This window comes from Mesoplodon mirus, assembly GCF_964341445.2.
Source record: "Mesoplodon mirus genome assembly, chromosome: 14".
In the NCBI taxonomy this organism is placed as follows: domain Eukaryota; kingdom Metazoa; phylum Chordata; class Mammalia; order Artiodactyla; family Ziphiidae; genus Mesoplodon; species Mesoplodon mirus.
The window spans coordinates 54079414-54102810 of record NC_138990.1 but is presented as its reverse complement, the minus strand read 5'-3'; the positions used below and the strand labels follow the sequence as shown (position 1 = coordinate 54102810).

General features: G+C 40.4%; 1 protein-coding gene across 3 annotated transcripts in view; it reads left to right on the top strand.

The window, feature by feature from the left end:
- Positions 1-1418: 1418 nt before the first annotated feature.
- The window catches only part of STRN (striatin), a 116525-nt gene continuing 94546 nt past the window's right edge, over positions 1419-23397 (top strand). For all 3 annotated transcript variants that reach the window (XM_082641985.1, XM_082641984.1, XM_082641986.1), the window contains exon 1: positions 1419-1816. In XM_082641985.1, coding sequence (XP_082498111.1) covers positions 1583-1816 — 234 coding nt within the window. In that variant the 5' untranslated portion in view covers positions 1419-1582. The remainder of the gene's footprint in view (positions 1817-23397) is intronic.

Below are 23397 nucleotides of genomic sequence, written 5' to 3'. Positions count from 1 at the left end.
TAGCCATCTTTGCAACCAGATTAGATACAATGTGTTTCCTGTCCTTTCCACAAGTAGCAATGGGAAGAGGGGGAGGGGGGAGCACAGGGACAGGATGTCCTTCCCTGACATGTCACTCACCAGCCTATATCTTTACATTTTTTCATGGCCATAAGGTCTGATATCCCAGAATTCCATCCCACAAAAAGAAGTACAAAATGACTTGCTATGGGGACAAAATAAGTGGTTAATTTCAAGTTCATTTGTTAAATTTTTTTCAGGTGCCGTCCTTTCATTATCGTTGTAGTGTGAATTTATAGTGACATAACTTCAAAGACTTGGGAGAAGGATAACATTTAGAGAGAAACACTTGAAAGGACTTCGGTGTGCTTTCGGTAGGCTAATACTATCGCCAGTTTGCAAATGAACCGTGGAAGAAACTGGGAACCCGACAAGTGAAAAGGGAGAAGTGCCTGGATACCTAAGATAGCTCTAGGGAGCAGAAAGGGACTTTTGTTTTTTCAGGTAGTTGAACTTTAAGGCACTGTGAGAATTGACTGTATATTTGCCAGTCTCCCTTTGATGACAGAAATGGTGTCATTTATCTTTATATCCCCAGTGACAGATAGCACTTAGAGTCAAATATTTGCTGAAATGACTATAAATTGCCCGGGAATAAGAAAAAATGAGATTGAAGTAACAGAGCCTTGGCTATCCGAAACTTTTACAGGATTTACTGCAAGATTAACTACAAAGGGAAAAGGACTTCAGCGGAGTAGTGTTTCAGATGAAGTGTCAACAAACCAGAATTTGGAATAAGCAGAAAGCTGCTGTATTGAGTCCAGGAGAGAGATGATCAGAGTTCCTTCTAAGTGAAAACTGATCAGGCAACAGGTTTGATTGAACCCTAAGTGTAAAAGAAAGGCAGGAGCGACAGCGATACGGAAATGTACAGAACTCCGGAGTGTCTAGGGTCAGAGAATCACCCAAGTCGGAGTAGAAGGGAGAGGTCTGAATGTGCTGGCTGGAGAACCCCGGTCCAGGCGCCGGACTGGCGAAGCTCGCTTTGAGCTTGTTTCTTAGCAGAACTACCAGGAAGCCCTAAAAGATGTGCAGCTCGGGCTGGCATTGCAGCGCGATAACTTCCGTGTGTGTGTGTGTGCAACAGCGAGCGCCGCCCGAGAACTTCCGCGTGCGAGGGAGACTGCAGCACCACCCGCCAGCGCCCTGCCCCTAGAGTGAGGAAACCCGCGCTCCCCGCCGGGGGGAGGCCCCCTCCGTCGCGGACATGGGCGGGACTGGGGCTGGGGCTGGACCGCGGCCCCGCCCCAGCCGATTGCAACCCCACAGGCCGCCCGGGCCGCGCTCGCCGGCGCCACGCCCCGCGACTACATTTCCCAGCAAGCCCCGGGAAGCCCGCGCGCCGCAGTTGACCCATTTCCCGGCCCGTCCCGGGCTCGGTCGGCCCCCGCGCCCAGGCGGCTGCTCCCTGCTGACTGGGGTGTGGGCGGGGAGCGGCGGAGGGAGGAGGAGGCGCTGCTGGCCGCTGCAGTTGCCTCCGCTGCTGGGCGCCTGGGCAGCTCCCCCGGTTCCCGCGGCCGCCATGGACGAGCAAGCGGGTCCCGGCGTCTTCTTCAGCAACAACCACCCGGGTGCCGGCGGTGCCAAGGGTCTCGGGCCTCTGGCGGAGGCTGCCGCGGCCGGCGACGGGGCGGCTGCGGCGGGGGCGGCCCGAGCCCAGTACAGTCTCCCGGGGATCCTGCACTTCCTGCAGCACGAGTGGGCCCGCTTCGAGGTCGAGAGAGCCCAGTGGGAAGTGGAGCGGGCGGAGCTGCAGGTAAAGACCCTCCCGGCCTGGCCGTCTTCATCCCGCCTCTTCGCTCCCTTCCGCCCCGCCCCGGACCCTTCCCCCTCCCCCTCTCAGCCCTCGCTCGTCCCCTCCCCCTTTGCTCCCGCCCATCCCATCCAGAGCCTTGTCCCCCTCCTCCCTTCACCTTTGCCTTTCGCTGACCCCACTTCCTCGACCCAAGTTCCCACTCCCGCCCGTGATGCGCTGTTTACCCTCCCCGCACCTTTTCATCTGCTCCTTCCCACTCTTAACTCTCAGGCTCATTTCAGCGCTCTTGCCATTCCACATCTTAGGTCTTCCCTTTCAGTTTACCAATTGGGCTGACAGTAGTTTTGCGAGACGAGCAAGTCATCTCCTGTCCTAGTGAGTCCCATCCTAGGTCTAGAGACGGTCCCCGTAAAAGGTATTGACAGTTGGCGCCTGTCTGTAAGGAAGGTGATCAAAGAAGACCAGAAGTTGTGTCCGTGGGGCCTTGACTTTAGCCAAGAAGCTGCTCTTGGGCCAAAGTGTTACTAGGAATGTCAGCTCCCTTTTTATATATGTAAATGTTTCTTCTCTTCCTTCTCCCTCACCCCCTCCCGCGTTTCTTTTAGCTATTTCAGGTTCGTGGATTTTGAATGAAGGACCTAGAGGATCACAGTCAGATGATGGTTCAGGGATGGTTTTCAGTTCTCAGGATCTGAAACTTCCTAAGGGTTAATTTTCTGTTCAAGGTTTTGTGAGATTGACTTGTAATTTAAAAGGAACTAAAAGGGGCTTTAAAGTTGATTACATTTCCTTTCATAATCTGCAATGTAAAGTATTGGGTTGGCCGGAAGGTTCGTTCGGTTAATGAATACGTTGTTCAATAAAGTTCTTGGTGAAAATGAAAAATGTGTCTCTTATTTTTACTGAAAACCGAACGAACTTTTTGGTCAGCCCAGTATATCCAGGGAGGAAGCTATTGTGGGCTCTTAGAAGAATGAAAGTGAGGCAGATATTTTGCAGGCCATTCTGAATTGGTAAGTAGGTTTCAGTGGTTGTTCTTAAAACTTCCAAGGCACTTCCAAGGCATATACCAATTTCACAAAGAACTTAAAGAACTCTGAGTGGCTGTGCCTTTCTGTTTTACTGGCTAATCCTGTATGCTTATGAAATCTGAGTGTAGTTTTGGTTGGTGAAACACTTTAAGTTAAAATGCTACCCACGGTGTCACCGTTTTGGGTAGCATGTATTTTCTTTGGCACTTAAAAAAAAGAAAAGGAGAAATAGAATCATGTGCTGGAACAGGCTGCTTTGGTGGAGTGGAAGTGGTCATGGAAGACGCAAGCAGAAAGGGTTATAATACAAGCTGTGGTTGCTGCCAGCTCTGTGACCTTGAGGAAATCCTTTAAGCTCTTTGAACTTCACTTCCATCATTTATTCAGCATATTCATCGAGTGCTTATACTGTGCCTCTAGGCCCTGGGATTAACAAAACTGACAAAGCCTCTGCCCTCATAGAGCTTATGTTTTAGTTGGGAGGCAAACAGTCAGCAAATGCAACTATATAGTATACTGATCCACAGTGCAGCTGCTATGGGAAAAATAAATCAGGGTACAAGTGTAGAGTGTGATTATAGGGGCAGCTGTTTTAGATGGAGTGGTTAGGGAAAAATTTGTAATTTTTCTCATCATGAACTAACAATGCATTCCATAAGTGAGCTTGTGGATTTCAGACTTAACGGAAGTATTAAAGGCAGGCTTTAACTTTAATGTTGTACAGTTGTGGATAATGATTTTTGTATGCAGCTGCTTAAACTTTAATTTCTTATCCAGTTTAGGGAATGTAAGATAAATCACACTACTTTGTTCAAAAACAAACAACAATTCTTACCTCCTTACCTGGGAAATTTGAGAATTTCCAACCTATCTCAACTCCTTTCCCCCCCACCCCCACATTTAACTTTTCAATTTACCTGTAACTGTAGTTACTCTTTAGTTACGCCCCCTCTATGCCTTCCCCCAATGTATACACACATACACATACTACTTACTGGGTTATTTATCGCAAATCTTAAACTTCTGGTAGGTTTCCCATTGGTGCTCATCATATTAAGGGCACTACATTTTTACAGTATCTTTTGGTTTGTGCTCCAGTTAAATTAAGCATCCATGGAGAAACTTAGAAAATGTGCCATAGTTTTTAAACAAAACAAGTATGTATTTTGGAAGGAGAGAGTTCACAGGAATCTGTGGTCTTTGACCCTCTTATTAGCATAATTGAAAATATATTTTAAAAATCATCTCTTTGCATCAACATCATTAAATTTGACCATGTCCTTTATTTTTCTTTTCCCATTGGAATTTTTCTAGAAAAACAGTAGGAAATAAGAATTGAATGAATGATGATGAAATTTGGATCAGTTGGTATCCTCCTTTTATTTTTAAATCTCTGCTTAAGTCATTAACACCAGAGTCAACAAAAATACCTTTAAGATTAGGTCTAATTTGTCCCTTCAGGAACCTGTCAGTCCTGCTCTTTCAAGTTGCCAGGGCAGAGTTGTGAAAGGCAGTCCAAGCTCTCATCTCCCTGGCCTGCCGGCACCACTTCCTCCTTCCTTCAGATCTTGGGAGTAAGGAACTGGCCACATTGTGCCAAAAACTTATTGGTCATTTTTTGCCCCCTTGCCCATCTAGGTTAATATAAAATTCTCTCTTTACTTTTGGCAATCCCCCTCCTCCCTCACCACCACCATTCATATGAGAATAGGTAATTCATGGGAAAAGAATGGTTAAGGTTATTATTGAGCTTTATATTTGTGAAAGGAATTGGAGATAGAATACAAATCATAACATTTGAGAGAATTTTCTGTGTATGAGACATTGTGCTAGATGATTTCAAAGAAACAGTCTTAATTGGAGTGATAGAAGAAACAAAATGCAGTAGAATCAGTGTTTATCATTTGGGGGCTTTACATTTTCTTAGGCTAGCATAAGAGAGGAGGGCTAGTACTGAATGGGGAGATTAGCAGGAAGAAAGAATTTATGAAGTAATGAGAACCTAAGGCTCAGTATTTGAAAATTACTGACTTCTGGGAAAGAAGCATGTAAGTAAAAAATAGAAGGTATTGTTCCTAGATTTAGAAGTTTGTGTGTGGTCGGGGAGGCTCTGCTCTCTACCTGGAAATGCTGAATTGCACGAAAAAAGGTGATATGATTGAATATTAGGGCACATGGTACGGAGGGTCTGTACTGGAATGTTTATGAGTCTGGGTTTTGGCATTATTGGTTCATATTTTCATTCAACAAATGTTTTCAAGTACCTACTTCATACCAAGTCCTGTTCTAAGGCACTGGAGAAACGATAACAATTAAAACAGATCCTACCTGCATGAAGCTTAAATCGTGGGGGAAGACGGGCAGCAATAAATGAATACATTCATCAAACGTTGGGTGGTAATAAGTGCCATGATAAGGTAGGGTAAGGAGGCTATGGAGCGCTTGAGAGGGTGGAGTGGGGAAGAAAGGCTTTACTATTGATAAGGTGCCATTTAAACAAAGACCTGAAAAGGTGACATCTGAGGAACGAGTGTTCTAGGCAGAGGGAACAGTAGGGGGAAGGGGAAACATGCTCTGAATGTTTACAGTGTAACGAGGCAAGTGTGGCTGGAGTAGAGGAGGAGAATGGAAGAAATGATGTCAGAGGTACTGAGTCTTGCTCATTGTAAGGACTTTATTTTTAAAGCAACTGTTGAAATGTTTTGAGCAAAAGAGTGACACCATCTTTAAATGGAACCCTTTGCAAGGATCCAGAATAGAATTGGAGGGGAGAAAGGGGAGACAAACCAAAGTCTAGTTAGGAGGCTATTTTAATAATCCAAGCCAGAGATGAACTAGGGTAATAGTGACGGGATAAGTGAATAATATTCACACGTGATACATCCTCAAAATATAATGGATCCTGAATACATTTTTGGAGGTAGAACTAGCAAGATATGCCGAAGGATAGGTTGTGAGATTTGAGAAAAAGGGGAGTCAATTATGACTCAATTATTTTGACTGAGCAGCTTCATAGGACTATTGTGAAGGCTTACTGAGCATTTATTTATTTATTTATTTATTTATCTTTGGCTGCTTTTGGGTCTTCGTTGCTGCACGCGGGCTTTTCTCTGGTTGCGACGAGCAGGGGCTACTCTTCGTTGCAGTGTGCAGGCTTCTCATTGCGGTGGCTTCTCTTGTTGTGGAGCACGGGCTCTAGGCACGCGGGCTTCAGTAGTTGTGGCTCGTGGGCCCTAGAGCGCAGGCTCAGTAGTTGTGGTGCATGGGCTTAGTTGTTCCGCGGCATGTGGGATCTTCCGGGAGCAGGGCTCGAACCCATGTCTCCTGCATTGGCAGGCTGATTCTTAACCACTGCGCCACCAGGGGAGCCCTACTGAGCATTTAAATGGACAAAATAAGCACTTAAAATGACAGTTTATTTTTTATTATTATAACTATTATTTCCAATTACAGTGAAAGGCAACATGGCATAGACCTGGATTTAAATCTTTGCTTTAAAACTTACTATTTTATTTCATGCTAAAAATATATGTTTACCGTAATTCTGACCTCTCAGGACCTTAGTGTCCTTATTTGTAAGGTGAGGCTGATAAACTACCTTGTGAGAATTAAATGAGATATTTTAAAATATCTAGCAGAGGTCTGGTACATAACACAAAGTAAGTGCCGAATAAATAAATGGTAGCAAGTGCATGATGTTAAGTTTGTACTCCAGTTTGTCTCCTTGTCCCCAGAGAAAAGCAGAATCTTCAGTCATAAATCTTCTAAGGCTAGAGCATGTTAAGTGTCATCCTGGGACCATGCAGTCTAATACTCTGGGTCTCATCGTGGTGCTCAGGGACATTTATGGAGGAGTGAATTATTGCCATTCCACAGCAATCAGTCTCTCTCCCCGCTGCCCTCGGAGCGCCCAGACAGGTAGCATCAGGGCCACTGTGAGGGGGGACACGGTGAGGGAAGGCCGGGAGGAAGTGGGGGCCACCCTGCGGTATCCTGTCCCCTCCTGAGGCACCATCAGGTGGGATCCAGGGTGGGACTCAGTGTCCAGGAGCCCAGGAGAGGCCACGGGGACCCTCAGGCCAGGAAAGGCAGGCCCGAGGCGGGCTGCCCTGGGGCCCAGGGGAGCAGAGGCAAGATTCCTGGGAGGAGCGGACTCCCCCGGGCAGCCGGCCACCACGCTCCTGGCCTGGTGGGTGGTCACAGCCCATCTTTCTGTTCCCCAAGGGGACTCGCCGAGAGGGGGGGGTGGCCAGCAGTGTGACCCGTCTGTCACGTGAGCTGGGCGCCCAGGCTGGATGTGAGCTCCCTCCAGAGCACGTAACAGGCGGGGTTCACTCACGGGGCTGGCCGCCCCGACCCAGCCCTTCGGCGCCCTCTCGCCTCATCTGTCCGTCAGTCAGCCTCAAAACGTTGACTGTATACTTGAAATGTTCTTGCTTTTCTTTATAATCCACTATGTGTCTGTTGTTTGGAACATATAAATTTCTCTGAATATGTTTGTCTTAATCTTGCGTGACTTTTTGGATAAATTATATACATTTACCAGCCACTCTATAAAACTAATCTTTGGTATTATTTGGCCTTTTTAAACCACTTCCTTTTAACTTGGAACAGGTGAACCCCATTGTGGTATGGTATAATTTTGTAAACAGGTTCGTTTTTCATTCTATTCATATTCTTGACAATTTATAATCTTTAAATATATTTTGGAAAGATTATAGGGGTTTTACTCTTTTAAAGCATATCCTACTGTTTGTCACTTTAGTTCAGTGTTTTTCAACTTTAGCTGCAATCTTAGAATAATCTGGGAAACTTTAAAAAATATTCATTTCCTGGCCTGTACCCCAGATCATTTAAATCAGATAAGAATTAGGGGGGCCATGGCATTAGTATTCTTTTCAGTTTCCTGGTGGCTCTAATATACAGCAAGGATTGAAAACCATTGCTTTAGTTATCCTTTTCTGTTATTATGTATGTTGGTGATTTCAACACTTGTTTTTGTATTCCAGATATGGATGACTTTTTATATAATTTGGGATATAATTTCTGTTATTTTCTATTATTCTTTCTGATGGTACCTAGCATTTTTAGGCAGTAGAATATTATAGTTTGAATCACCTCCTGCTGAATGAGAGATATAATGATATAGTAATCTTTGAGCTGGAATAAACTTTGGAAGTAATCACCTACAACTTTCTTTTAGGGGTAAAGTGAAGCCCAGAGAGGGGTTAAATGACCAAGAATGAAATAGGTTTCATACAAGCCCTGTCACTTAAATCTCCAGATACGTTTATGGTTTTTAAAAAACTTCTCAAATACATTATCTTCCTTGATCCTTACAACCTTCTCAGTTAATCAAAGTCACACTAATGTGACTTATCATTTCCCTTTTTATTTTAAAACAACAAACATGGAGATTTTACTGTGTTCTATATACTGTTCTCTAGCTTATTTTATTAGCTACATTTAAGATTTCCTCTTGACTTTGGTGTTCTGTAGTGTCATTGTGATGTGTCAAGGTATAGATTTCCTTTTATTTTATTTGGGAATTTGTTAGGCTTGAATCTCTAGATTGACATCTCATTAGTTCTGCAGAATTCTTGGTCATTATCTCTTTAGATTTCTCCTCTAATTCTCTTTTCTTTTCCTTTTGGGTCTCTGATTACATGTATCTTAGTCCTTCTTTATCTGCTCTATATTTCCCATTTTTTTATCACTACATGCTTTATTCCAGATAATTTATTCTGATTTATCATCCAGTCCATTAATTTTCTCTCCAGTTGAATCTAGTCTTTTAAGGTCATCCAGTGAGTTTGTGATTTTGGTTATTCTTGAACTTCAGTTTTGGTTCCATTTATAAATCTGCTGCGTCTTTTCTTAGCAGCCTCCTATTCCCTGAAGATATTTTCAGGGTCATCTTTTATTCTTTAAACCTAGTAAGTATAGTTACTTCTTTTTCTTTTGTTTTTAATTAATTTATTTATTTATCTTTGGCTGCATTGCGTCTTCGTTGCTGCATGCGGGCTTTCTCTAGTTGCAGCGAGCGGGGACTACTCTTTGTTGTGGTGCATGGGCTTCTCATTGCGGTGGCTTCTCTTGTCGCGGAGCATGGGCTCTAGGCGCACGGGCTTCAGTAGTTGTGGCAGGTGGGCTCAGTAGTTGTGGCTCGCGGGCTCTAGAGCGCAGGCTCAGTAGTTGTGGCGCGTGGGCTTAGTTGCTCTGCAGAATGTGGGATCTTCCGGGACCAGGGCTGGAACCCGTGTCCCCTGCATTGGCAGGCGGATTCTTAACCACTGTGCCACCAGGGGAGTCCCCAGTTATTTTGAAGTTGGTGTCTCTCTTCTTCCTATGTGTGAAGTCTTGGAGGTCCCTTTCTGTGGTCTGCTGTTTTTGCTGGCTTCTGCTCATGATGACTTGTTTCTTTGTATGCATAGATATCTGTGTGCTGCTCGCTGTCCTTTAAAAAGTATAGGACTAAATCAGGCCTCAAATAAAGGTATCTTCTTCAGAAAGTTTTGCCTTTGTTTCTGGTGGGTTTCTAGAGGCATTACCTAGACTGAACCACTTTAAAGCAAATTCGTTGCTTGAAGTTTTGGACCACCCAAATAGTTGACGCCTATTTTGGTTGTAAATACTTTTGTGGACCAGTATACTTCTGTTTCACCTTTGCCTTGAGGGTATAGGCCCTTTAGGGCCTTAGCTAAATGTATATCTCCTATTAGACTGTATACTCTGGATGGTTCTGGTCTTTGCATTTTGCCTTTTGGGTCCTGCAAAGCTGTCAAAACTGAAGCTCGGATTTGTTCTGATTGGTCATCACCAAAGGGCAAAAGTAGCTTTTGTTCCCTTACCTCATGGGTTCCCATTTTCCCTTCAATTTTGGTTAAATGATTCCTTACTTTCTTACCAGCTTTGCTTTTTAAGATGATTGTAGAAATATTTGATCTAGAATTTTTAGCTCTTTTCAGTAGGAGAGTTGTTTCACGGCGTTGTTACTAGAAATTAAATTCTCTTATATTACTTTCAAAAACTGACAAATAAAAATGGCCCCAATAATTATTTGGGGAGAAATATCGTTGATAGCATTTCTTTATCAAGAGATGTGCCTATTTAGCCCTAAATATTATTTACTATCTAAATTACTTTTCTTTGTATTGGTAGGAGGATACTTACAACTTTTCTCCAAAATTTTGGTAATTTAGGCAGAATTTAAAACAAACCCCTTTACTAATCAGCCTTTGAAAGATGTTTGAAAGTCCAAATAATTGGGACTGGTTTCCCTTTGTCAGCCTACTATGTACTTGATGTCAGCTACACTTTTTTTTTTTTAATACTTTTTTTTTTTTTTTTCTTTTTGCGGTATGCGGGCCTCTCACTGTTGTGGCCTCTCCCGTTGCGGAGCACAGGCTCCGGACGCGCAGGCCCAGCGGCCATGGCTCACGGGCCCAGCCGCTCCGCGGCATATGGGATCCTCCCAGACCGGGGCACAAACCCGTATCCCCTGCATCGGCAGGCGGACTCTCAACCACTGCGCCACCAGGGAGGCCCTTTTTATACTTTTTGATTTATGAAAGTTTTAATTCTGGGCCATTAGAAATAAAATTGCCCTTGGGATCTTTGGAGTTTCTTGCTTTGGTTGCCATTTTTAAATTAAATTAAATTTAATTTAATTTTATTTAATTTTATTTATTTATTTATTTTTTGCTGTACGCGGGCCTCTCACTGTTGTGGCCTCTCCCGTTGCGGAGCACAGGCTCTGGATGCGCAGGCTCAGAGGCCATGGCTCACGGGCCTAGCCGCTCCGCGGCATGTGGGATCTTCCCGGACTGGGGCACGAACCTGTGTCCCCTGCATCGGCAGGTGGACTCTCAACCACTGCACCACCAGGGAAGCCCCTGGTCGCCATTTTGATAAAACAATTTATTGACCATCATAATTTGACAGTGGAAAGTGTGGATCTTCTAGTCAGACAGCTCCATAACTTCTGATTTATAATTTTTTGGACCTCATTTTTATTTATTTTATTTTACCTTTAAAATTTTTATTTATTTAGTTTTTGGCCACGCTGCTTGTGAGATCTTAGTTCCTGACCAGAGATTGAATCTGGGCCCTCGGCAGTGAAAGCACGGAGTCCTAACCACTGGACCACCAGGGAATTCCCTGGACCTCACTTTTATTTGTAAATTGTAGATAACATATCCACCAAGCAGAGTAGTTGTAAGGTTTTTAAAAGATAAACTATGCACAGTACATGGCCCATAATAGGTGTCCAATAAATGGTTTGCTCTTCTTGGTTGAAATTTCTAGGGACAGAATGCATTTGATTGTATTATTTATTTAAATCATGTTTTAGAAGCCATGAACTAGTTTCAGTGATCCATTTGGCATAGTAGCTGCTTACATTCTCTTTGCCCTATTAGTAGTGATTTAAAGGACAATAAATTGACAGTAGTGAAAGCAGGGAGCAGCCCAGAGATGGCAGTAGTAGGCGGTAATAACTTGTAGGCATTGCAGACTGGAGATATAATAGAGGAAAATTGTAGTTTGGGAGAGAAACCTGAGGAAAGAAAGAGAAGTTGAAAAGGGGATAGATGAAAAGAATAGACAGGGAAAGGAGCAGAGAGGTTGAGGGGAACATAGGCAGACAGGAGGCAGAAACTGCACTGCACACATTCACCTGTTCTTAATTCCTAATGGATGTATTTTCTATAGTCTTCATTTTAGCACTTAATTTTAAGGCTGACAGGGATAGACACTAATCATATTTTTACCTCCTGAGGGACCTTAGAACTTAAGCAGTCTCATCCCTTGTTTTATCATTTAGAGCCAGAGAGAGGAAGTGAATTGTCTTAGATCACTCTGTGAGTTGGTGTAGATTGAGGTTGGAACTCAGGAGTCCCAGTACTCAGGCCAGTTCATTGTTCTCCATACCACATTGTCTCCTTTTATTGATCCCTCACCCTGAATGACTGCTTCTGATCTGAAATAGACAAGAGAATTATAATATTTACTTGAAATCACTACTAATAGGGTGAAGAGAATGTAAGGAGCTACTATGCCGAATGGATCACTTAAACTAGTTCGTGGCTTAACTGTTTAGGTATGCTTTGAATAGCTGTCATAATTTAAAGAAAATTCTTATTTATTTTAAGCTTTTCTTCAGGTAAAATAATTTAATGAAACAATTATATTGTAAGGGGCTTAGGAAGAGTCTTCAACAATTTATGTTCCTCAAATGTGTTTAATAATGTATCACTCTAGTTTCTTTTAATACTTTTATTTATTTTTGTGTAGTGAATATTGAAATAAAATGTTTATTTCTTTTTTAAAAATGTCTGCAAATTTGGGACTTTTGCATCTTGCTCTGAGAATAGCCTAATTAAGTTCTGTGTATATTTATTAATATAGTTTGTATTTATTGATCATATGTCAAATTTTGTGTAGTGCTTTAGTTATTAGGTTACTCTTAGCTCACCTACTTTACATATGCTATATTTGAACAGAGTAATATGTCAATAATGTATTTGCTCTTATGCAGTAAGGTATTTGAGGAAATAAAAATCACCTTCTTTGGCAGACTTTAATGCTGTTTAACCTTTATTATAAAGATACCCTATCTGAACAAGATGATGGGATATTAGAAAATACTGTTATGTAAGAAGGAAAATTTGTCATAGAGTTAGTTAGAAGCAGTATGGCCAAAGGAAAATGAGTAGGTATTTTGTTCTGGAGATAAGATAGGGAGAAAAATAAGGGAGCAGAAGCCCTGGAATTCAGGTGAGCTCTGGGAAATATTGAGTAAGGTTGGGTGGAATAGGTATTTTGGGTGTGGTGAATACGTTCTGGCATAACTGCACTACAGGGATCCAAAGAAAGGGTGGGGCCGGGGGGGGGGAGTGTTTCATCACTGTACACACAGGTTTTATTAGCACTCATTTACATGTGACAGAAATTGGATCCAGTACCAGCATATCTAGTTAGGAGAAATAAACACGATGTCAAATTCCACAAGGGTGATACCAGTTTCACCTAATGGAAAATTACAGCCCAGTCTGGGACTTGTTCTCAGTTTTTTTGTTTATACCTCCTAAATGAGAAAGTTAAGCTGTGAGCTAAGGAGCCTAAATGATAGGCACAACTAAAACCTGCTCCTGAGGAATGTGGGTTCCTATCAAGCTGAAAGGAGGGAATAGGAGGAGCCTGGGGATCTGGGTCAGCATACTTACTGAACTTGAAAAAGCAGTCAGTCAGGGAAGATGGTGCCCTGGTCCCAGTAATAGAACCCATACTCCATCTGTTGTTTTCTCTCTTTTGTTTCTTCTTTACCCTCCAAAAATAATAATAGTTTTATTTACTCAGCACTTGCCATGTGCCAAGTATGGTGCTAAACACTTTACATGTATAATCTTTTAATTAATTAATTAATTAATTAATTTATGGCTGCATTGGGTCTTTGTTGTGGTGCACGGGCTTTCTGTAGTTGCGGCGAGCGGGGGCTACTCTTCTTTGTGGTGCCCGGGCTTCTCATTGCAGTGGCTTCTCTTGTTGTGGAGCACGGGCTCTAGGCAAGCAGGCTTCAGTAGTTGTGGTGTGCGGGCTCAGTAGTTGTGGCACGTGGGCTCAGCAGTTGTGGCTTAAGGGCTCTAGAGTGCAGGCTCAGTAGTTGTGGTGCACAGGCTTAGTTGCTCCACAGCATGTGGGATCTTCCCGGATCAGGGCTCGAACCCATGTCCCCCTGCATTGGCAGGCAGATTCTTAACCACTGCGCCACCAGGAAAGTCCCTATAATCTTTTTTAATCCTTGCAAAACTATATGTGGTGGGTATTCATAATTATTCCCTAATTCATAGATGAGAACAGAGGTTAAATAATTTGCCATGAGAAAAGTTTGAGTGATGGCCTGGGCATAGTAAGTAGAAGGAAATATTTTGACATTTTTCTTGTTCTCTCATGCTTCTGAGTCAACGTACAGGCCTGGATATTTTCCTCTCCCTTGTCTGGTGAATTTCTAATCATCTTCCAACATTCATTTTACTTTCTTTGGGAAACCTCTCTAATCTCCAGACACAGTGAAGCTTCATGCTCCCCTAACAGTTTTGTATATATAAGAAAGAAGCTTTGTTATCCAATACCATACAGACTGGTTGGTCAGTAAATCCGAAAAGATGGTTAAAATGACACTTGAAATAATTTAAGTTAAAAATATATAAACATACGGTCATTTGCCAGCATAAGACCAGGCCCACTGACCCTTCACTGTTGTTTTTTAGAATGCTGATCGGAGTTCTGTGTTGTCATTCTTGAACAAGCTACAATTATAATGTATTGTTAATGATTCCTGGTTTTGGTTTTCCTTGAGTAAAGCATAGTGAGTGTAAAACCGTAGATTTTTAATGACCTTTCTCCAGTCTTTTACAGTTGTTTCCCCCACATCTAATTTGACAGCAGTATTTTTTAGGGTGTCTCCTTTACTGTCTTGTCTTTCTGAAGCATTCAACATAGTCTTTGTCTTCATACCCGTATTTTGCTGGTTTATTTAATATTTAATTGAATTATCTAATCAAAGTAACAAGTGCAGCTGACGTAAACAGGTTTGGGAGGAAATCTAGTTGACTCTTGGTCAACCAATGTGTATGAGTAAACTACAGAGAATACCATACTCTAGCTTTGAATGTTTAACATACCTTGGGCTTTGGGCAGTGTTTTACAAAGGGGCTAGAGAATACTGGTTAATCCATAGGGTTGTTTAAGAGAGGATTAGTGGTGAGAACTTCTACTGTATCTTGATTATACCACCTATCTCATACTTTCCTCACTAGATTGTGAGTCACCTTAAGGGTGTTCTTATTTCCCTAAGGTTCAGCCGAATGACTTGCATATAGCAGTTGCTTATTAATATATGGTTCTTGAATGAATCATGTATTAGGTTACATAGTTACATGAATATGTATTAAATATGTGTCTCTATATGTATACCTTGTCTCCCAGCTAAATTGTGTCCTTAAGGGCAAGTCTTGTGTCCTACACTTCTTTGATATTTACAGTGTTTGTCATTGTGATGTACAATGGTTGTCCCTTGGTGTCTGCAAAGCGTTGGTTCCAGGACCCCACCCCCATGGATACCAAAATCCACAGATGCTTCAAGTCCCTCATATAAAATGGTATAGTACGGTAAGCCCTCCATATCCAACTTTATGTTGGTATATAGAGGAACAGTGCATCTGTCTCTTGCTGCTAGCTATGACTTCCACTGGAGGGAGCCTTTTAGAGCAAAGTTGTGTCTGAATTCTGCTGTTTAGAGCATTGCCTGAGCCCTGCCACGTAATTCTGACAGAGCTCATTTTCAGGGATGCCGCTGGCTTCATAATTGCAGCCTGATGTTAGCTGCAGAGAATGGTGCTTGGGTTTTGGTAGTTTTGCCTGTAGGTTTGTTTTCTACTCCCTTTGTGTGTTAAACACTGACTGCCAGGAAGTGTCTTTGGCATCATGTCCTAAGAAGTCTTTACAATCATCAGGATAATGTGACAATTTTTTCTTCTTTTCTACAGTTCATATTCCTTCTAAGTAGATAACAAATGGAATAGTTCTTCTGTGAAGATAAATCTAATTTTAAATAAAATATCTAGTCATCATTACTTTGTATTCTACTTTTCTTCTTGTTTGTAGTTGCATTACCAATATGTTGTGATTTCAAACATTTTTGAACTCTGCTTCTTTAAATAATAAAATAGAAATGCTTCCATTATCCAGAATTCAGAATGAAAAGTTCCGATTTCCTTATCACTAAGCCTGCATCTTTTCATCAGAAATTAAAGTTTAGCCTTTCGGATCCATGTAGCTAGCCAACTAAGTGAGAATGAGCACAAAGAGACTAAAATATGAAAATACCAAAGTTGCCAAAAGCTCATAGAAAATTTGTTGTGGATTAAAAAAAAATTATGCTTTTGCTTGCAAGGTTTTTGGTTGGAACCCTAGGCACTTATTGAATACCTGGCATTCCTCCTACGCTTTGGAGACACCATGGAGAACAGGCAGATATGGTTCCAGCTCACACAGAGCTTATAATCAAGCAGTGATACTTAACTTCAGGTAGAGCTGAGTCCATCATACCTATGGTAATATCCACTTTGCCAATGCCATTTTAGTTTTTCCTATTTAAAAACCAACCAACCAGTAGTAACAACAAAAGGAACCCCCTTCTTAGCTCTTATCCGTTAGTATGGTCCCCCTATCCCTTATTCTCTTTCATTTCTCTGTACAGGCCACATTTACTCCCTTCAGTTTTATACTAATCTCATCTTTCTCTCAGCTTCTTTGTTCTCTTTCTCTTTTTTGGGTTATTCATTTCTCAGTCTCTTATGATCTTGCTTCCCGTTCTCCAGTCAGATAATTGTTCACCAGATTATACTCTTTTTTCCAGTAGTTACACTTTAAAAAAATAATTTTATTTTATTATTATTATTATTTTTCATGCCACGTGGCTTGTGGGATCTTAGTTCCCCGACCAGGGATTGAACTCACACCCTTGGCAGTAAAAGTGTGGTGTCCTAACCACTGGACCGCCAGGGAATTCCCGTCAGTAGTTACACTTTAAGTCCTCTCACTCCAGTTGATTGCTTTTGTTTAGATGGCTCATAAAATTATATCTTTAGTTAGTCCTGGTACTTTACACAGTTACAATTCTACATGTCTAATTTCTTGCTAAAATCTTCACCTGGATGACTTATCACTTGAAACTCAATCGTACTTTCTAAAATCCTTCTCCCAAACCAACTTGACCTTCCTCCCCATACCCAACCTCTCATTTACCTTGTCTAAAAACCTAGATTCAGCTTTCACTGAACATTGTACTCTCTTGTCTTCACTCTCCCAGCCACACATCTGATTTTATAAACTCTGTGTAGTTTTAAATCCATTTAATTAATTAATTTTAAATTTTATTTATTTATTTTGTGTTTGCGCCACACAGCACGCAGGATCTTAGTTCCCTGACCAGTGATCGAACCCGTGCACCTTGCAATCGAAGCCTGGAATCTAAACCACTGGACTGCCAGGGAAATCCCTAAATCCATTTTCAATTATTTAATTCCTAATACTGTTGTTACCCTGGTTCAGACCCTCATCACCTCATATCTGGATGACTGCAGCAAGGGACCTTCCTGATTTTTTACCTCTGGTCTGTCCTTTGGCCAAGGCATTCTGCACAATATTGCCTCTCAAGCTTCTAAAAATATTGATTTGTTCAAGACATTCTTTTTTTATTTTTCATTTTTTCCTGTAGAAGATTTCAAATCTCTCCATAATTAGGCTGTTTATATTTCCTACCTATTTGGTCTTTCCAAACCAAAATAGTGTAATCTTGCTTTGCGCATAAGCCATGTCTACTTTTTCTTTTTTTTTTCTTTAAACCATTGCTCAAAAGGGTTTGCATTCTGGAATGTCCCTCCACCGCCTCATAGTTTGTATTACTCTTTCAGATTTATGGATTCTTTATTCAGATTTAGCTTAAGTCCCATTTCCAACATGAAGAGTTTTTAGATACCCTTAGTTTTTAGTGGTTGTTCCTTTTTTAGTACAGTTGATCCTTGAACAACACGACTTTGAACTGTGTAGGTCTACTTATACGCAGATTTTTTTCAATAGTAAATACTACAGTACTACACCATCCGAGGTTGGCTGAATCCGCTGCTGAGGAACCACGGATGTACAGGAACTGCCAGTATGGAGGGCCAACTATAAGCTATACGAGGATTTTCGATTACACGGAGGGGAGATGCCCCTAACCCCCTGTTGTTCAAGGGTCAAGTGTACTTGCTGTGTCATTTGGCACTTAGGCTGTGTTACCTTATACTGTTTCCTTTTTAAGAATCTGTTCATTTAATTTAACAGATATTTATTGGGTATCTGCAACATGCAAGTGACTTCTGGGGCTTGGGGATATAGCAGTCAATAGCAGAAACAGTACCTTTCCTCTTGGAGCTTTAGCAACTTCCTCTGAACCCAATTAAAAAAAATTTTTTTTTTCTAGCACCTATCACAGTACATGTTAATAATGACGATGTTAGAATTGAGTTCAAATTTGCAGGAAGGAGCTCCTGGACTAATAATGCAGAGCCCCCTTTCCTGCCCCTGCTGCCTTACTACTGACCAAAACACAGATAACTTTAGAGAAGAGGATGATTATTCTGTAGGATGAGGATATCTTTTGGAAGGTGGCTGTTGTCTTGGATTCAATAATAAATTTTAAAAAAATTAGCCAAATTAATACTGCCTTGGAAAACATTAACTCAATTGTATACCATTAGTCTCCCATGAAAAGGATGCAAATAAGTAGAATGCAAGCAAATAGAAATCTTTTTAAAAAGAATTTTCTTCATCTTGGGATCAGTACTTATTCAGTTCTGTTTTTCACACATGTCATCTTTGGTTTTATAGAAGTAAAGAATGTTAAACTGTTTCATTTTATGGTTGATGGAACTGAGGCTCAGAGCAGTTAAATAACTTTAATAAGTTACACAGATTAGTGAGAGAACCAGGAGTAGGAATTTCACATCACATCAGAGAACACTGAAGTTTTGTACCATACAGTTCAATAGTTGATGTATATAGTATGGCCCTGAGTTATCAGGAAAAATTAAGTTATGTTCACTGACTTTTTTGGAAAGTGAAAGCAGGAATTTATTGATCTTTTAGATTCAATATACTTCAAAGCTTAAATGATTTAATTTATATCAAATATTTTTTATATATGTCTATGAGTCTTCCCTATTTTACCTACTTTGTGTTCTCTTTTGTTTGCTTTTCAGACTGAGTAAAGATTGTTACTCTTGACATTTTAACCTAATTTTTTATATTAGTTTTTTGTTGTTGTTTGTTTGTTTTTTGGCCACGCCATGCAGCATGTGGGATATTATTTCTCTGATCAGGGATTGAACCTGTGCCCCCTACAGTAGAAGCACAGAGTCTTAACCATTGGATCACCAGGGAAGTCCCTTATATTCGTTTTTTTAAAATCAGAAAATTAACGTATTATGATCATTGAAAGTCAGGTAGTTGTTAATAAAAGCTTGTTTTAACAAAACTTGACTTCCCTAGTTAAGGAATCTACTTATATTGATTTTTTTTAAGCAATGTTTTTGTAAACTTGCTATAACATGAACTAGAGAAGAGATTTAGAGCATGAAACATTGACTAGAAACAACTAATTTTTTTACAAAAAAGAAACAATTTGAGTCCTTATTTAGAATTCAGAGTTAAATTTAGATTTTATTTTTAGAAACTGTCTAAATTTTACATTTAGCAGTTTTAAAGAAAACCAGAGCTGGACAGCGGTTAAAATGGTAAAAGCAGATTTTGATCAGGAACCATTGAGGTAGAGGGAAAGAGACCTTAATATGGAACTGGGCTCAATCCCGAGTACAACAAGGAAAGGTGGGATATGTGGCCAGTGAGGAGGGTGTGTGTGCGCATGTGTGTTGCGGGGCAGGGTGGGGCGGTAGGTGGACGGAAATTACGAAGAACATCAGGGATCAGGGGGGTTTCTGACTAAACTGACCTGACAGGATTCTTGCTGAAGGCAGGCCAGGGTGATCAGATATCACCCAGGGGATGGTAGGGATGAGGAATTTGATTGATAATGAGGTTGGTCAGATATTGGAGGTGATGGGTTCTTGCTAAACTGATTTAGTAAGATTCTTTTTTTTTAAAATTTTATTTATTTATTTATTTATTTATTTATTTATGGCTGTGTTGGGTCTTCGTTTCTGTGCGAGGGCTTTCTGTAGTTGCGGTGAGTGGGGGCCACTCTTCATCGCGGTGTGTGGGCCTTTCACTGTCGCGGCCTCTCTTGCTGCGGAGCACAGGCTCCAGACGCGCAGGCTCAGTAGTTGTGGCTCACCGGCCTAGTTGCTCCGCGGCATGTGGGATCTTCCCAGACCAGGGCTCAAACCCGTGTCCGCTGCATTGGCAGGCAGACTCTCAACCACTACGCCACCGGGGAAGCCCCGATTTAGTAAGATTTTTGATAAAATTGGGCAACGTAAAGATGGCCATGGAAATCCAAAGATTGGGTCTAATAGAAGAGAGAACTCAGAGAAGCCTGACTAAAGTTTTGTCAAGGAGAGAATCTTTGTCAGAAGAAATGATTTATTTAAAATAAGAAGAGCTAGGGACTTGCCTGGCTGGTGGCGCAGTGGTTAAGAATCTGCCTGCTAATGCAAGGGACACGGGTTCGAGCCCTGGCCCGGGAAGATCCCACATGCCGCGGAGCAACTAAGCCCGTGAGCCACAACTACTGAGCCTGCGCTCTAGAGCCTGTGAGCCACAGCTACTGAAGCCCGTGCGCCTAGAGCCCGTGCTCTGCAACAAGAGAAGCCACCACAGTGAGAAGCCTGCGCACCGCAACCAAGAGTAGCCCCCGCTTGCCACAACTAGAGAAAGCCCGCGCACAGCAACGAGGACCCAACGCAGCCAAAAATAAAATAAGTAAATAAAATTTAAAAAATAAATAAATAAAATAAGAATAGCTGTATATTCAAACCACAAGAAATATATAGAAATATAAAAAGTAGATAGTACTCCTTCCTCTCCAATCCTTGTCACAAATCTGTTTAGACATACATTCTACTAACAATCTAATGTGTGTCCCTCCAGAATTTTATGTATATACACATGTAAACACACACAGTTGGGTTTTTTATTGAACTCGCATTTGCCTTGGCAATAATTGCATCTTTACATTTTAAGTTTTTCCAACTAAGATTTCTCTCTTTCCTTAAGCAGAGATATCCTGTACTTAAAATACCTAGGAATAAACTTAAGAATTTATAGGTTTTATTACTTTTGTGAGTGGGATTCTTTTTCCATTACATTTCTAACTGGTTATTTCCAATATGTGGGAAAGCTGTGCTTATGTGTGCAAAGTCATCTAGTTACCTTGCAGAAACACCTTATTCTTTCTAATGTTTGGTTATTTTAGCTAGAAAAGCCAAGTGTAATTATTTCCAATATTTATTCCTCCTTTTTTCCAGTACTGGTTATCAATCCCAGAACCTTATATTATGATAGTGGTGCTGGAGAGTCTCCTTTTGTTCCTTTAAAAAAAAAACTTAAAAAAAAATTAAATGGAAACTGTGTAACTGTTAAGTTGTGGTATTTGTTAGTGGTTTCTAAAAATTACTATCTAGGGCTTCTCTGGTGGTGCAGTGGTTGAGAATCTGCCTGCCAATGTGGGGGACAGGGGTTCAAGCCCTGGTCTGGGAAGATCCCACATGCCTCAGAGCAGCTAAGCCTGTGTGCCACAGCTACTGAACCTGTGTTCTAGAGCCTGCGAGCCACAACTACTGAGCCCGTGTGCCACAACTACTGAAGCCCGCATGCCTAGAGCCTGTGCTCGGCAACAAGAAGAGCCACTGCAATGAGAAGCCCGCGCACTGCAACAAAGAGTAGCCCCCGCTCACTGCAATTAGAGAAAGCCCGCGTGCAGCAACGAAGACCCAATGCAGCCAAAAATAAATAAATAAATTTATAAAAAATAAAAATTACTATTTAGCATGTTAAGGAAGTTTCTTCTTAGTTTTCTAGGAGTTGTTAACAGAAATAGATAATAAACTCTGTTAATTGATTTTTTGCATCTCCTAAGATAATATGTTATTTTTTCTCACTTATCTTACTAATGGCATAAGCCTGGTTGTGGAGTATTTTTCCTTTTGATATACTGATGTATTTGATTTGTTTATATTTTATTTAGAATTTAGGATTTTTGCTTCTGTATTCTTAAAGTCATTATTTTTGGTAATCTTGCTTTGAACTCAGGTGCAGAGGGTTGAGTTCTCATACTTTTCAATTCGTTGCACATTATTATTGGTCTGTACCCAGTCCCTCTCTTCTTTAATTTACTTGTCCATTTTTATCTCCATTCCTCTCATATTCTCCTTCCATTTTTTTATGTATCTTTGTAAAATATTATTGTTTTTCCTGTGCATGTATTTTTTAATTTACAAAAATCAAATTGTATAATTTTCTCTTACTTTTTAAAAACATCTGTGATATGTTATGGACATGAAAGCCATTACTTTTAACTGTTTGAGAATTTCTGTGACATATTAATGGGTAATGGAATTACTGGTTTGTTGGGTATATGTAGACTTAATTTAAGTAATTTGCTGATTGGTTTCCAGACTGATTGCCCTTGTCTACGTTTCCACTAGCAGTGCATGATCGCACATTGCTGTTAACACTTGGCATTATCTAGAGTTCTAGTTCTTGCTAGTCTGATAAATGTGAAGTTATATCTCCTATTTATATTAATTTGTATTTTTCTGGTTATCACTGAGATTAAGCATCCCTTCCTAAATTTGTTAGCCTTTTGGATTTCCTTTTCTCTAATTTGCTTGTTTATGTTGTTTGTAAGAGCATGGAATGTCCGTCTCTTCATTTATTGAGATTATCTTCTATCTGTAGTCACAAGCAGGATTAGTTTTCTTTTTTCCTATAATTTATTTTTGGTAATTTTTCAGATTAGTGTCACAATTTTAACAGGAAACAGAATGATAGTTTTATTTATTAAAGCTAAATAAATCTAATACTTGTAAAGTAGGCTAAGATGAAGTCATTGGATTTGTATTTATATTAGGAACATCACTTAAAATAACAGGCATTGTTTTATGTAATGGATTTAATTTTAAAAAGCCATCTTTTCTGGATCTTATTTTTAAAAATTAATAAAAGGAATATATATACACACACTCTTATAGCTACTTTAATTGTTTTGGGAAATGTTATGGTTTTGTGTGTATATGAAAACCAAGATTACCAAATATATTTCTAGTCTGGAAACTCCAGCCTTGTGTTACCTACCACCTACATGGAATGCCCACCTTAACAGTAAAATCAGTAACATATAAACTTATATTTCAGTCTTACCCTCCTTCCTTACAAGCTCTTTTCATTATATTCTTATTGCCTTTGTATATTATTTATATATAAGGCAAAATGTCTTAATAAAAACTTAACTCTAGCATCTATGTTTTCTTCAGATCTCTGTTAGTGTACACATTTATGTTTTAAATATGATGGGTTTGTACATAGTTATTTTAACTTTTGTTTTTGTTTGTGTGACAATGAAATGAGTTATAAAACACTTATTCAGAGCAATATAACATAGGAAGAGCTCAATAAAAGTTCGATTTATTAATTTTATATATTTTCATGTGTATAAGTCCCTATACTTATTTTTAGTAATTATGTAGCCAAAACAGATGTTATTTTTGCTTATCTTTCTACTTCTGCATACAGGAAAGTTCAGAAGGGACTTCAGCAAACTGTTCACATTGGTTATCTCTAGGTAATGAAATGGGGGTAAAGGAGTGATCTGTTGGTTGTTCCTGTATATCTTTATATATAGTTTGAATTTTTTTTCCATTTTACAGTATTTTTAATAAGGAGGAATATTTTTAAAAAGCAAACAAGATATAGCTTATCAAACTGATCTCTTTATGAGTTTGGATGGCTTTGTTATAGGACAATGGTCAACATATGGCAAAATGGTCC